Here is a 12,437-nt window from a genome sequence, read left to right as displayed (position 1 = left end):
ACATGATCCAATTATGAGTCGAATGAACAACATGCTACAAAGTTTTCAAGACAATATGGATGCTTTGTCCAGTCAATTCGAGTCTCTGTCTACCAGTGATAGCATTCACTCCTTGGATGAAAGGCAACAACAACTTCAAAATGACTTCAGTCAGTTCACCTCTATGTTTGACAACTTCAGATCCCACTATTACATAGTGTATCCGCGTCCGCCACCTGGTGCACAATGATGTCCCTTGTGAAAATTGATGCCAAAGGGGAGAGAAAAGAAGTTGGGGATGGAGAAATCAGGGTGAGCTTGCATATTTATTTCGTCTACGTTTTATATTACTAAGTTATTATGTTGCTTCGAACCATGTTTGAATTTTTAAGGTTCTATCTACCGAACTTGTAATGGTTAATCAAAGTGGTTTTTCTCTTGCCGCGTTTATTTTTCATACTACTATTCCTATGTACCTCGATAACCATGATTATAGGAAGATCTCCACCAAAACTCTGATATACGATGTGTGTGAATTCATCAACTAGATATTCTTCATGCACACATATAGGGTGAGCTATTCCTATTTGTTGAGTTTTCTGTGCTGACTTATCAACATTTCAGATTAACTTTAAAATCAAGATAAGTCACTCAAAACTCATCTCAAATCTTTCTTATACCCAGTATGTAAGGAAGGTTTGGAAAACAAAATCTACTTTTCTATAAAATATGCAATGTTATCATCAATTACCAAAAGGGGAGATTGTGAATCATCTAGGCCCCTAATGGTGTTTTGGTAATTAATGACAACTGATTGTGGACTAACAATTCTTGGAGAAATAAGAATGCAGGATTGGACCACATGAAACAGTAAAGTCTTTGAGACTTATAACCATTGATTGTGGATCAAGTGAAGGCAAAGGCAAAATATAGGTTTTGTTTAGAAAAGAAATTAACCAGATTAATAGGATAGACAGTCGTACTATTAAGAGGGGTCAATGAACTTGATCGGTATAAAACTTAGTGCCTCGTAGAGCATAAACGGTTGCATTTGCATGAGGGCTAGCAACACTTCGTTTTTTAAAATACAAAATCTTTTGAAAAAGCGCAAAAATATCAACTCTGTGGTCCGCGGACCGTCCGGACCAGGAGGCTGGACCGTCCGCGACTCTGCCAGAGAAGTCTGCTGGGGCCATGTCTCTGTCTCCCTTCGCGAACCGTCTGGGCCAAGAGGCCGGACCGTCCGCATAACCTGAATTGAATTTGGGCAGGGACATTGTTTTTTTGAGTCCTTGCACTATGGACCGTCCGGGGTTTTTAGTTGGACGATAAGTGGTCTATGTGCGGACCATCCGACCATGAATGGCGGACAATCCGCTCGGATTGTTTTGACTGACCAGTGCTCTGATATTCCAAGTTGACAGATCCCGGACCGTCCGGCTCAGGAGGGCGGACCGTCCGGGCTTGACTTTTTCTGACAACACTGACATGTTTCAAATGGTCTTTATAGCCGTTACTGGTACGGCGGACCGTCCGGCCATGGGGCGCGGAACGTCCGCGTGTGCGTAGAAGTTGTGCTATTTGCACATAACGACTAGGTTTGAGTTGTAAACTATAAATAGAAGTAGAGCTTGTGTGTGAGGGCTCTCTTGGCCACTCCTAGCATGCATTAAACTCATTTGTGATCCTCTAACTCAAACTCTCACACTCGTTGCTTGAGATCGCATTCTAGTGAGTGATTGAAAAGTTCTAGTGCATTTGCATCCTTTGTGATCTTTTGAGGCACTAGGCGGTACACTGGACGAGCGTCATCGACTTGTTACTCTTGGAGGTTGTCGTCTCCTAGACGTCTCAGGTGTTGTCTCCGTCGAGCTCTCCGTGAATATTGTGGAGGAGCCGCAGTGTTGATTGTGAGGGGTTCGTGCCCACCTCGCCGGAGCGACAAAGGTGACACAAGTGGAATCGAGGTATTGAGTGAGTTTTGTCCACTTGGCTCAAAGATCAAGCCCTGTCTTGATAGAAGAGCAAGTGTGAGCTTGAATTCCAGCTCAACATGGATTATGGGTGATCGGCAAATCATCGATACCACGGGATAAATTTTGGTGTCATTCTCTCACATTTTACTCATTACTTGCAAGTAGTTAGTAATTTGTGCATTGTCTATCTTTTGTAGTGTTAGCATAAATTGCTCATTATGTTTTGTTGACTTATCAAGGCTAGTAAATTTATATCTCTTAGGGCTAGTTTGGGAACACCGTTTTCCCCTTGGGAAAATTGGAATCCCTCGGGAAAACGATGTTCCCAAACTAGCTCTTATTGTTTTGATTAAATTTCTCTAGTGTATTTTATTTTAGTCAAACCGTCTATTCACCCCCCTCTAGCCGGTGTCCTAGATCCTACACCAGGTCAAGAACAGGTACCGACATGATGGGGAGCATGAAAGATGTCGCGATGAGTTCATGAGAAGTCTAGGCCGTCGTCTTCCAGTCAACTATGGTTGCTGGATCGTTGTCTTCGTATGATGTAATTATTTAACTATTTTATACGTAATTTTATTATATATTAAAGATGTGACATTCGTTTCTGTACTATGAGTCGTTATATGTGTGAGACTTGATCTTAGCATACATTTGAGACGCACCTAGGTTTAATACTTAAATCCGGGTGTGACACAGTCATTGGTCGTCGATGCCACGTCCGAGTTTGACGCTATAGCTTATGACACCGAGCTGTGTTGCTCTGGTGCCATAGGCTATAACGCTGAGTAAAGAGTTTAAACCATGAAATAAGTTATCGAGATGTCTAAATATATTTTTTTTTCGAAAAATGACTAAAAACAAAAAAATCGGCCGCTTCTCCGTCTATTACTGACGTGTATCCGTTTGTAGTGAACCTAGCAATTTCGGCTGACCGCAAAAGCGCGAACCGTATCTACGTGGACCTACCCCATTCGTCAGAGAGCCCAGTATCCCGCACTCTATTGGTCCACGTCACACGCTCCACGTCCCCCCACTCGCCCCTCTCCGACGAACAGGCACCCGATTTTCCTTCTAGAAAGTTTTAAACCGCAGGAACCAAAAGGCCACTGCAGCAGACGGAGGACGGCGACGGTGGCGGCGGGGAAGAGCCGAAGAGGACGACGAGGGATAGAACGGCGAGGGAGAAGCTGTCTCTCTTCACGCTCGGGATCGTTAACCGTAGCTGACAACCGTGCGGAAACACCGGATTGTGAGGGCCGAGGAGAGAGGTGCGGCGAGGCCTCTCGAGGAGGCGGGGGCGGGATGGCGACGCCGGGGAAGGGAGGGGCAGCGCGGTTTGCGGCCGCGCTCTTCGTCCTCCTGAATCTCGCTGTGGCCATTGCTGGGTAGGTTTATGGGTTCTGATGACGTGTTGTTTCTGGCGTGGATTACCCGAGATCTCAAAATCCTTTCTGTTACTGGCGGATTTGTCGCTCGAAACCCCCCTCGTAGATCGTTTGATCCATTTTTCCCATTTGACAGCCTTTTTTCTACTGGTTCATTTACTCTTCATTTGTCATGCGTCAGGTCGAGATCTGTGTGCTCGACTCCCCTCCAGTTTAATCAGTAATGCTTGTGATTTGACTGAATATTGATGGCGATGACGCAGGAAGAGCTACTACGACGTGCTGCAAGTTCCCAAGGGCGCGTCCGAGGATCAGATTAAGAGGTCGTACCGCAAGCTCGCGCTCAAGTATCATCCGGATAAGAACCCCGACAACGAGGAGGCCAACAAGCGCTTCGCTGAGATCAACAACGGTACTAGTCGCTGAGTACTTTACAATTGAATGGATAATCTGAAATTGATAAGTTGCACTGTAAATTTAATAAATGTATTTTGTTGCAGCGTATGAGGTGTTGACGGACCAGGAGAAGAAGAAGATCTATGACCGGTATGGCGAGGAGGGGTTGAAGCAGTTCCAAGGCGGGAGAGGAAGTGGCGGTGGAATGAACATTCAGGACATCTTTAGCAGGTGAGGTGGATGCTAATCATTAGGTTTCAACAGATCAACTAGAAGTTTTGCTACTGAAATATCAATTATCATGCTTGTATTGCCCGCTTGCCCCTAGGTTGGTGTGTATGTGTCAGCATAGTTTTTGCATCTCATGGATACTAGCATACATATGATACCAAAAAACTGTAAAAATAGCAGGTGCACACAGTTTAGGATGAAATCTCAAATGTGGGGAGTAACCTAGCTTGTATGCACTTTGATTATCCAAAAAGAAGACTCATTGACATGTGTTAACTTGCAAGATGGAATTTCCGATATGACATATCTGGAATGTGTACCTTCCATTCTGTAGGATTTGAGAGCACCACCATAATGATTTTTTTATCAGCAAATGTGTCACTTTGCTATTCATCGTTCCAATGGAAGATGAGTCATGTCTGGGAATATTGTGGAATGTTGGAGAAACGAGTGCCTTTCCTGCATTTCTAACAAATTCTAGAGGAAGACGAGTGATGTCTGGGAATATTGTGGAATGTTGAAGAAACGAGTGTGTTTCCTGCATTTCATAACAAGAAACCAACTATGTGTCTAATACACCATAACAACATATCTACTCCCTTCGATCTGAGAAGTATCCTTTTTTTCAGCATTGGTTGTTACAATCATGGAAACCAATTTTTGTAATTTACTTACAAAAGGTGGAAGACAAAAGGACAACAACAAAGCTTCACTCCATAGCTGAGTTTGGGTAGGATAAAAGATAGCAAAAGTACAATGTTTCAATATTTCAATATTCACGCATAAAGCATATTGATGGTCAGGTTTAGATGGCTGATGTTATGGTTGCTAGACCGGTGAGGATTGGAGAGGGGTATCGATGGGCAGGAACACCGGCCAGGGGCCTCTGCCCACGGCCGAGCAAGAGGAGGGTTTCTCCCTTCTAATTCTTGCCTACTTTATTTCTCATCCATTGATTACATAAATAGGCCGGCTAGTCGTTCCTGTCTAGCTAGAGATCCTTATTTCCTTAAAACTCTCCTAAAAACTCTCAACAAACTAACTAATAACCTTCCTAGATAATCTCAACTAATCTCCTAAATAATCTTCTAATCTTATCTCTAACTATCCTTATCTAATCTCCCTTAGAGGGCCCATGGCTGCTGCTGTCGCAGCCTCTCCGTGGGCCTCCTTAGGCCCTGACACTACACCCCTCCTGGACAAGCAGCTCGTCCTCGAGGTGCAACATGACGGGTGCTCAAAGACCGAGTCTACTTGACCCAAAACCAGACACCTAGAAGATAAGCCTTTTACATCTTGCTTATCTTATTATTCCGAATCTGATTTTTTTGACCCCATAAGATAAGGCGAACACCCTCCGCGCATTGGACTTGCACGTGTGCAGCTACCTGGATCTCATGGACGCCATCTGGACGAAAGGGGAGCACATGGACAGGCACCTGGAATAGGTCGCAACAATAACCTGCGGAGGCGCCCTCGTGGCGGCCAGTAGCGGAATGTGGTGGCGCTAAACAATGCGCCCTTGCCGCTGACGAGGGGAGTGCCTTCCCTACTGCGGCTGCCGTAGAGTTGAAGTTCGTCGCCCGTGGGACATGTACCGTGCTCGCACTTGGAGATAGCGGCTCGGTGCCGCTGCTGATGGCTGGCCGACAGGGCGAGGTCGCTCCCCCGTGTGCCAAGGTCAACCGTCACCAAGGCTGCCTCGAGCATCTGCCGGCGCATCTCTCGCACTCTCCGTCGTGCAAGGAAGCCACGAACATCAGCCTGTATGCCCACAGCCGCCGACGTCTGGAGCCGTGTGGACAAAGCCAACTGCTGCTGCTCATGTTGCACTGCTGCCTTGATTTGCAGCAGCCCCTGCTCAACCATCCGGAGTGAGGCTTGCATCTTTGCGAGATCAGCCCTTATGTTGGTCCACACGTCCCCCATCGATGGAGCTGGTGATTGTTGAGCCGTGGCTACCCCTAGTGGTGTCGCTCATGGGGATGAAGACGCGGTCAATGAAGATGATGTGATGAAATTTGGCGTTGTCCCTGGAGATGGGCACACCGGCGTCCAGGATGTGGTGACAAAATTGGCAGGCGATGCTGCCCATGGAGATGGGGACGCCGGTTGCCAGGATGGCGTGACGAAGGTGGAATGCGGCACAACCCATGTAGATGGGGACGCCGGTTGCTAGGTGACATGTGGCGCAGTCCATGGAGATGGGGACGCCGGTTGCCAGGACCTTAGTAACCAGGTTTCCGGATCGATGGGATCGAGGAACGGGAACGTGGTACGTGGTACGCTACTAAAACTAGGATTTAACACTACTGGAACGAGATCATTCCAACGTTCCCGGAACGGAACGAACGTTCCTAGAACGAGGAATGTGGCCAAGTTCCCGGTTACTAAGGCCAGGATGATGCCACAAAATTGGCAGCAGAAGCCATGTGATCGGATCTAAACCCAAGCTAGCTGATACCACATGTTATGGTTGCTAGATCGGTGAGTGATTGGAGAGGGGTATCGATAGGCAGGAACACCGGCCGGGGGCCTCTGCCACGGCCGAGCAAGAGGAGGATTTCTCCCATCTAATTTTTGCCTACTTTATTTTTCATCCATTGATTACATAAATAGGCTGGCTGGCCGCCCCTGTCTAGTTAGAGATTCTTATCTTCTTAAAACCCTCCTAAAAACTCTTAACAAACTAACTGATAACCTTCCTAGATAATCTCAACTAATCTCCTAAATAATATCAACTAATCTTCTAATCTTATCTCTAACTATCCTTATCTAATCTCCCTTGAAGGGCCCATAGCTGCTGCTGCCGCAGCCCCTCCGTGGGCCTCCTTAGGCCCTGACAGCTGAACTGCAACAATCTAAAACAGTTCCTTTTTTGGGGGTTTGGAGAGTACCATTTTGAAGTTCTGACTAGAAATAGCTTGGTTGATGCCTGTCTTTTCGTAGGAACATGTCTCTTGCAAAGCTTCAGCTAGATGCACCACAATAGTGATTCCTGATAATTCTGTTCTTACTGCAACCCAATTACCCAAATGGTTGAGCATTATGTTTCAATTATTTAGTGTTCACCTTGCTGATTTTTTCACAATTTTCTTCAGTTTTTTTGGTGGTGGTGGTGGTGGGATGGAAGAGGAGGAACAACAAATTTTAAAAGGTGATGAGGTGATTGTTGAACTGGATGCTTCATTAGAGGACTTGTACATGGGCGGTTCATTAAAGGTAACATGATTTTCCTTGCTGACAGACTGTAATAAGTATATAGGTAAGTTTTCACCTTGATTTTTAAACTTTTTCTTCTGCCATTCAGTCATGCTTGCGAGAAGGGCAGGCCTGATGCAGTGGTAAGAGTAAGAGCTGTCTCACTGAGTTGGGTCACGAGTTCGAAGCAGCCTCTCTACACCCCATGCCCTACTCATGTGGGAGCCTCTGGCACTGGGTCTGCCCCTTCAGGCCCCCGTTGGAATGCGGGATTTTTTGTTTCCTGTGTTTTTCCTGTGAAAATGAACTGATTCCTGTGAAATTCCTGGATGATTCATCTGAAATTCTTGCATTCCAAATGGGGCTTCAATGCTGCTTAAAAATGGTTCCACTAAATAGTGTTTCTGGTTTCTTTTTAGAGAAATCTGTACTGTGTTGTGCATAAGGGAAAAGTATAGTATTTACATTTACGTTTCTATGTTCAATGTGTCATAGGTTTGGAGAGAGAAAAATGTCATAAAGCCAGCACCAGGAAAGAGGCGCTGCAACTGTAGGAACGAAGTTTACCATCGACAAATAGGTCCTGGAATGTATCAACAGATGACTGAGCAGGTATTTTTCTTGTTACATTGTTCATGATCTTTATTTTAATCCATTGAGAGTTGTGATATAGAAGGGCAGGCCTGGTGTAGTTTTGAGAGCTGTCTCATGGAGTTCGAAGCAGCCTCTCCGAAGTTGTGGGGGAAGGCTTGCCTCAGTTTTTATCCCTTCCCTAGACCTCACTCACGTGGGAGCCTCTGATACTAGGTCTGCCCTTTTTTATTGAGAGTTTTGATGTACTGAGGTTATTTCTTATTTCTAAGGTCTGCGACCAATGTCCAAATGTGAAATTTGTACGAGAAGGTGAATTCTTGACTGTTGATATTGAGAAGGGAATGAAAGATGGACAGGTATAATCTATTTTATATGTCCTCGGTCCTTTAATTCTAACCATGGTTGGACTGTACCGTATTACACATATTTGTTATTTGTCCTATATTGTAATTTTGATATAGCATACAAATTAAGCCATGTAGGTAAACGTTACAAGCTGTGTACTTATTATGTACTACTTGACTACAGTACTACAGTGAATGCTAAACTATATAAAACTCAGACGTAACAATTCTTTGGATTATTTGGAGAAATTGGCTGGTTTCCTGCTTTGCTAGTGCCAACCACTGCTGCTTGTGACTTGTTAGGGTTGAATTGCTAGTTGCTACTAGTTATTGCAGCCTTATCTCTTACTTCAAAACATGATAAACTATTGGCAGCTTGTGATGTATCTTTAAGTTTCCTTAAAGACAGCTCTGCAGACAAGATGTCATCTGAATTTGTGATTAGACATACAGTTCTATTTTGTGACACTACTAAGACTGTCTTCAGTAGATCGTGTAAAATAGGGGACGCGAAACTGTAGATGACACTGGTTGACACTGTTTGCAGAGTGAAGTTTGAAATAGAGGATGATATAGGAGATGTGATAGGGGATCTGCTGGAGATGGCCTAAGGACTAAGGATGAAAACAATTTCGGAATTTTTCGGTTTTCTGGAAACCGTTTCGATTTTTTAGACCAGATTTACCGGTAACGGTATTTTTCGAAAACAGGCTCGGTTATCGGAATTTTATGTTGGTATAGATATAGGAATCGGTTTGTCGTTTTATCGACCGTTTCCTTCGGTTATCGATTTTAATCGGAATTTACCGAATTTAAATCTCGGAATTTTCCGAAAATAAAAACAAACTGGCGGCCCAAGGCCCACATCTCAGAATTGTCTCGCTCGGGAGCATGTCTTTATATACAAAATTCATGCCTCCATGCTATTTTGTTGAGTGAGGTGAAACTAAATGCCTGCATCGCGCGCGCTACGCTGCTTGTGGGCGAGGTGGCTAGGTGGGCCGTCACACTTCTCGTGGGAGGTCAGAGGTGGCTGAACACGTACGTACGAGGTACGACTAGTACGATGCTTTCTGTTTCTTAATTAACAACTAGCAATGGTTGAGCAGAAGCCCATAATCATCTTGGCCCAAGCGACAATTTGGCCCTTAGATCGTATGATGCTTTCTCTTTTATTATTATATTTAATATCCGTAATTATCATTCAAACATTCGAAAACTTGACCCCTAGATTGTACGATGCTTTCTGTCTATAGGGTGGAACCAAACACCCCTATAGACAAGGGCGTAGCTAGGATTTTTATATAGAGAGGGCCATAAACAATATTTAATAGATTATATGTAGTATATGAGTGTCTGATTTCAATTTAAATTTAATTTAATAGACTACATGATTTTATCAAACACAAACAAATAAATAACCAATATTTATTGAATCAATCACTGTTTTGTTATACTTAAGTACTTAAAAATTAGTAGTAATTAGTATATATTTATATGATTGTACAAACCTTACGGGGTTAGGGCCTGCTAGCCCTCCTTGTCTACGCCACTGCCTATAGGCTGATCTCTGTCACCTTCACCTGCTCTCGTACTTGGACTGAAGTCGTCTATGCCATAAGACAAGTTGGTTAAACTTAGTGTAAAAAAGTCAAACAAATTATAAATTGGAACGGACGAAGTACTTGTGAACTTCTGATCTTTATGAACTTGTTATATTGTGAATTTGTGATCTTTGTTGTATTGTGAACTTTATATTGAGGTGTTTTTATATTGATATGTTTACCGATTGTATTTTAGATTCCGACCGTTACCGGTGTATTTTCCGTACTGGACTTTTGTTTCCGATGTTTCTGAAATACCGATGTCGTTTCCGTTTCCTAAGTTACCGTTTTCAGTTTCGTTTCCGATAAAAAAAAACTGAAAACAGAAATAGTTTTAGTGTTTACCGACTGTTTCCGACCGTTTTCATCCCTACTAAGCACATGCCCTTTTTAAGTTCCCCTTGACACCCTAATTTAAGGGTTATCTGAATTGTCTTCCTTCGCTTTTTGATGTCATTTTTTGTAGTGTTCTGCCTACACTTCTCTTGTTTTAGACATCTGATACATCCTAGTGCCACTTTTTGTGGACTGTTAAGTTTATACGCTTGCGTGGTAAAGTCAAATGTTAATATGCATAGTCTGACACTTGGTTAGAGACATTTAATGATTTTAAGAGGTTCATTACGAACTTCCTGTTATGTATGGGTCCTCTCTGCAAAATGCAGGGGTAAGACTTGCTTCGATTATTCCTTCACCATACCCCACTCACGTGAGAGCTGCTAGCACTGTGTGTCCTTAATAGAATCATATGATTCTTTCAGGAGGTTTTGTTTTTCGAGGAAGGCGAGCCTAAGATTGATGGCGAACCAGGCGATTTGAAGGTTTATTTTGTCCCTGTCTCTATTTGGTTGAAATTTACTTGGTGTACCACCATGTTTACTAATTGTGGGCTTCGATTAAATAACCTTACAAGCAGTTCAGGATCCGAACAGCATTACACAGCCACTTCAAACGAGAAGGCAATGACCTGCATGCAACAGTTACAATATCCCTGGTACCATCTCTCTTGTCCTCTGCATGTTCTGCGTCTTGGCCGGAAAAGCATGGTGTCATCTCACATAAACCAAAAAGCATTTCTGTTACCGATGACTTTATTAAAGCACCGTGTCATCTCACATGAACCAGAAAGCATTTCTGTTACCGATGACTTCATTAATTCAATACAAGCCAGAATTGCAATTTTGCTACTAAACAGACTACATGTTAAACTTTCCCTCTTAAAGAACCCAATATCACCATTTGTACTTTAGAAATTGCATTATCCTCTTAACTTTCTACCTGTCCGACGATTCTGTCTAGTAGTTTTCCATGCAAGATGCATTGACTTTCGCTTTAGATCCCCTCTAATCACAGTTTTCTGTGCCTTGTTTTATGGGCACATTTTGCTATTGCAGCTGCAAGCTCTGGTTGGTTTCGAGAAGACAATCAAGCATCTTGACAACCATCTGGTAGAAATTGGCACCAAGGTAAAGGCAGGCATACGTCAACATGATTTTTGTCATCTGCAACAGACCAGACCGGCTCAATTTTGGCCTTAATTCACAGGGCATCACCAAACCGAAGGAGATCAGGAAGTTCAAAGGTGAAGGCATGCCACTATACCAAAGCAACAAGAAAGGTGACCTGTATGTGACATTCGAGGTGTTATTCCCGAAAACCCTAACCGCTGACCAGAAGGCCAAGCTTAAGGATGTTCTCGTGTAGACCATTGTTTTCCACTTGTATGCTACTGAGTTTGAGGCAGAGCGCCTTGAGGAAAATTTTCGGAGTAGCTTGCATAGGAAGCAGCAGCTGCTTCCTTTTTATGTGATTTTCCATTGCAAATCCTAGCAGCATGGTCTTCTTTTTCTTTCCCTTGCGTTTTGTTATGCGCCCTTAACAGCTCGGTGTAGGTTTAGAAGGCACAACAAAACTGTACCAGAATATTTGTACCTTTGGAATTCTGAATACATAGATTGAACACCTCGGGTGCTTGCTTATTCTATGCTCACTGGCCACTTCTCGAATACATGTTAAATTTACCGATAATCGCTGCTGTATATATACACTTACATCTGTAGTGAACAGAAGATCAGAAAGCTCAAATCGCACAAGCTGGAGTTCCAAACATATTGTACTCTCTATTCCAATTTATATTTTGTTTGACTTTTTGGCACCAAATTTGACCGTCTTGTCTCATTCAAAAAAATTGCAAAAAATGAAAAAAAAATCAAAGCTATATTTAAAGTATATTATCTCTACTGATTATTAAGGATGTAAGGGTAGCCTGACCTCCTCGTTCTGCATCTCCCTTTCTATTTGTCGTCAATCTGTACCATTGCCCATGCCTCCTTCGTCCCTCAATTTGCCCCACACCACCGTCCAACCTCTCTCTGACTCTCTTCCCTCATCCCCGCGCACAGCCACGACGCTGTCGACCCCAGTCACCGTCGCACGGGTATAGATGGCCATATGGCACTAACACGGTGGGGTGGCCCGGGCACGACACTAAAAAGCACGACCCGGTCCATTCGTACACAGTGTCGTGCCTGGACCACCAGCTCGGCCCTATAGTGTCGGCCCAAGCCCGACACGGTAAACTGGGTTGGCACGGCCCAGGCGCCAAGCCCAGCCAGCCAAGCACCCAAAGCGCCATATGCCCCCGCCCCCCATATCCCAAAGCCGCGCCCACGCGCTAAACCCTAAACGCCTCGTCCGTGGACAACTCTCCCTCTCGCACCACAC

General features: G+C 44.0%; 1 protein-coding gene across 1 annotated transcript; it reads left to right on the top strand.

The window, feature by feature from the left end:
• Window positions 1–3,054: 3,054 nt before the first annotated feature.
• LOC103635449 (dnaJ homolog subfamily B member 11-like) lies at window positions 3,055–11,577 on the top strand. The gene is made up of 10 exons (NM_001347061.1): window positions 3,055–3,343; window positions 3,607–3,755; window positions 3,844–3,970; window positions 7,072–7,192; window positions 7,667–7,783; window positions 8,035–8,121; window positions 10,475–10,534; window positions 10,630–10,707; window positions 11,108–11,179; window positions 11,259–11,577. The coding sequence occupies exons 1-10, from the start codon at window positions 3,261–3,263 to the stop codon at window positions 11,415–11,417; spliced, it is 1,053 nt and encodes a 350-aa protein (NP_001333990.1). The 5' UTR covers window positions 3,055–3,260; the 3' UTR covers window positions 11,418–11,577.
• The last annotated feature ends 860 nt before the right edge of the window (window positions 11,578–12,437 follow it).

This window comes from Zea mays, chromosome 8 (genome assembly GCF_902167145.1).
Source record: "Zea mays cultivar B73 chromosome 8, Zm-B73-REFERENCE-NAM-5.0, whole genome shotgun sequence".
Taxonomy (NCBI): Eukaryota; Viridiplantae; Streptophyta; class Magnoliopsida; order Poales; family Poaceae; genus Zea; species Zea mays.
This window is presented reverse-complemented; position numbering and strand designations above follow the sequence as displayed.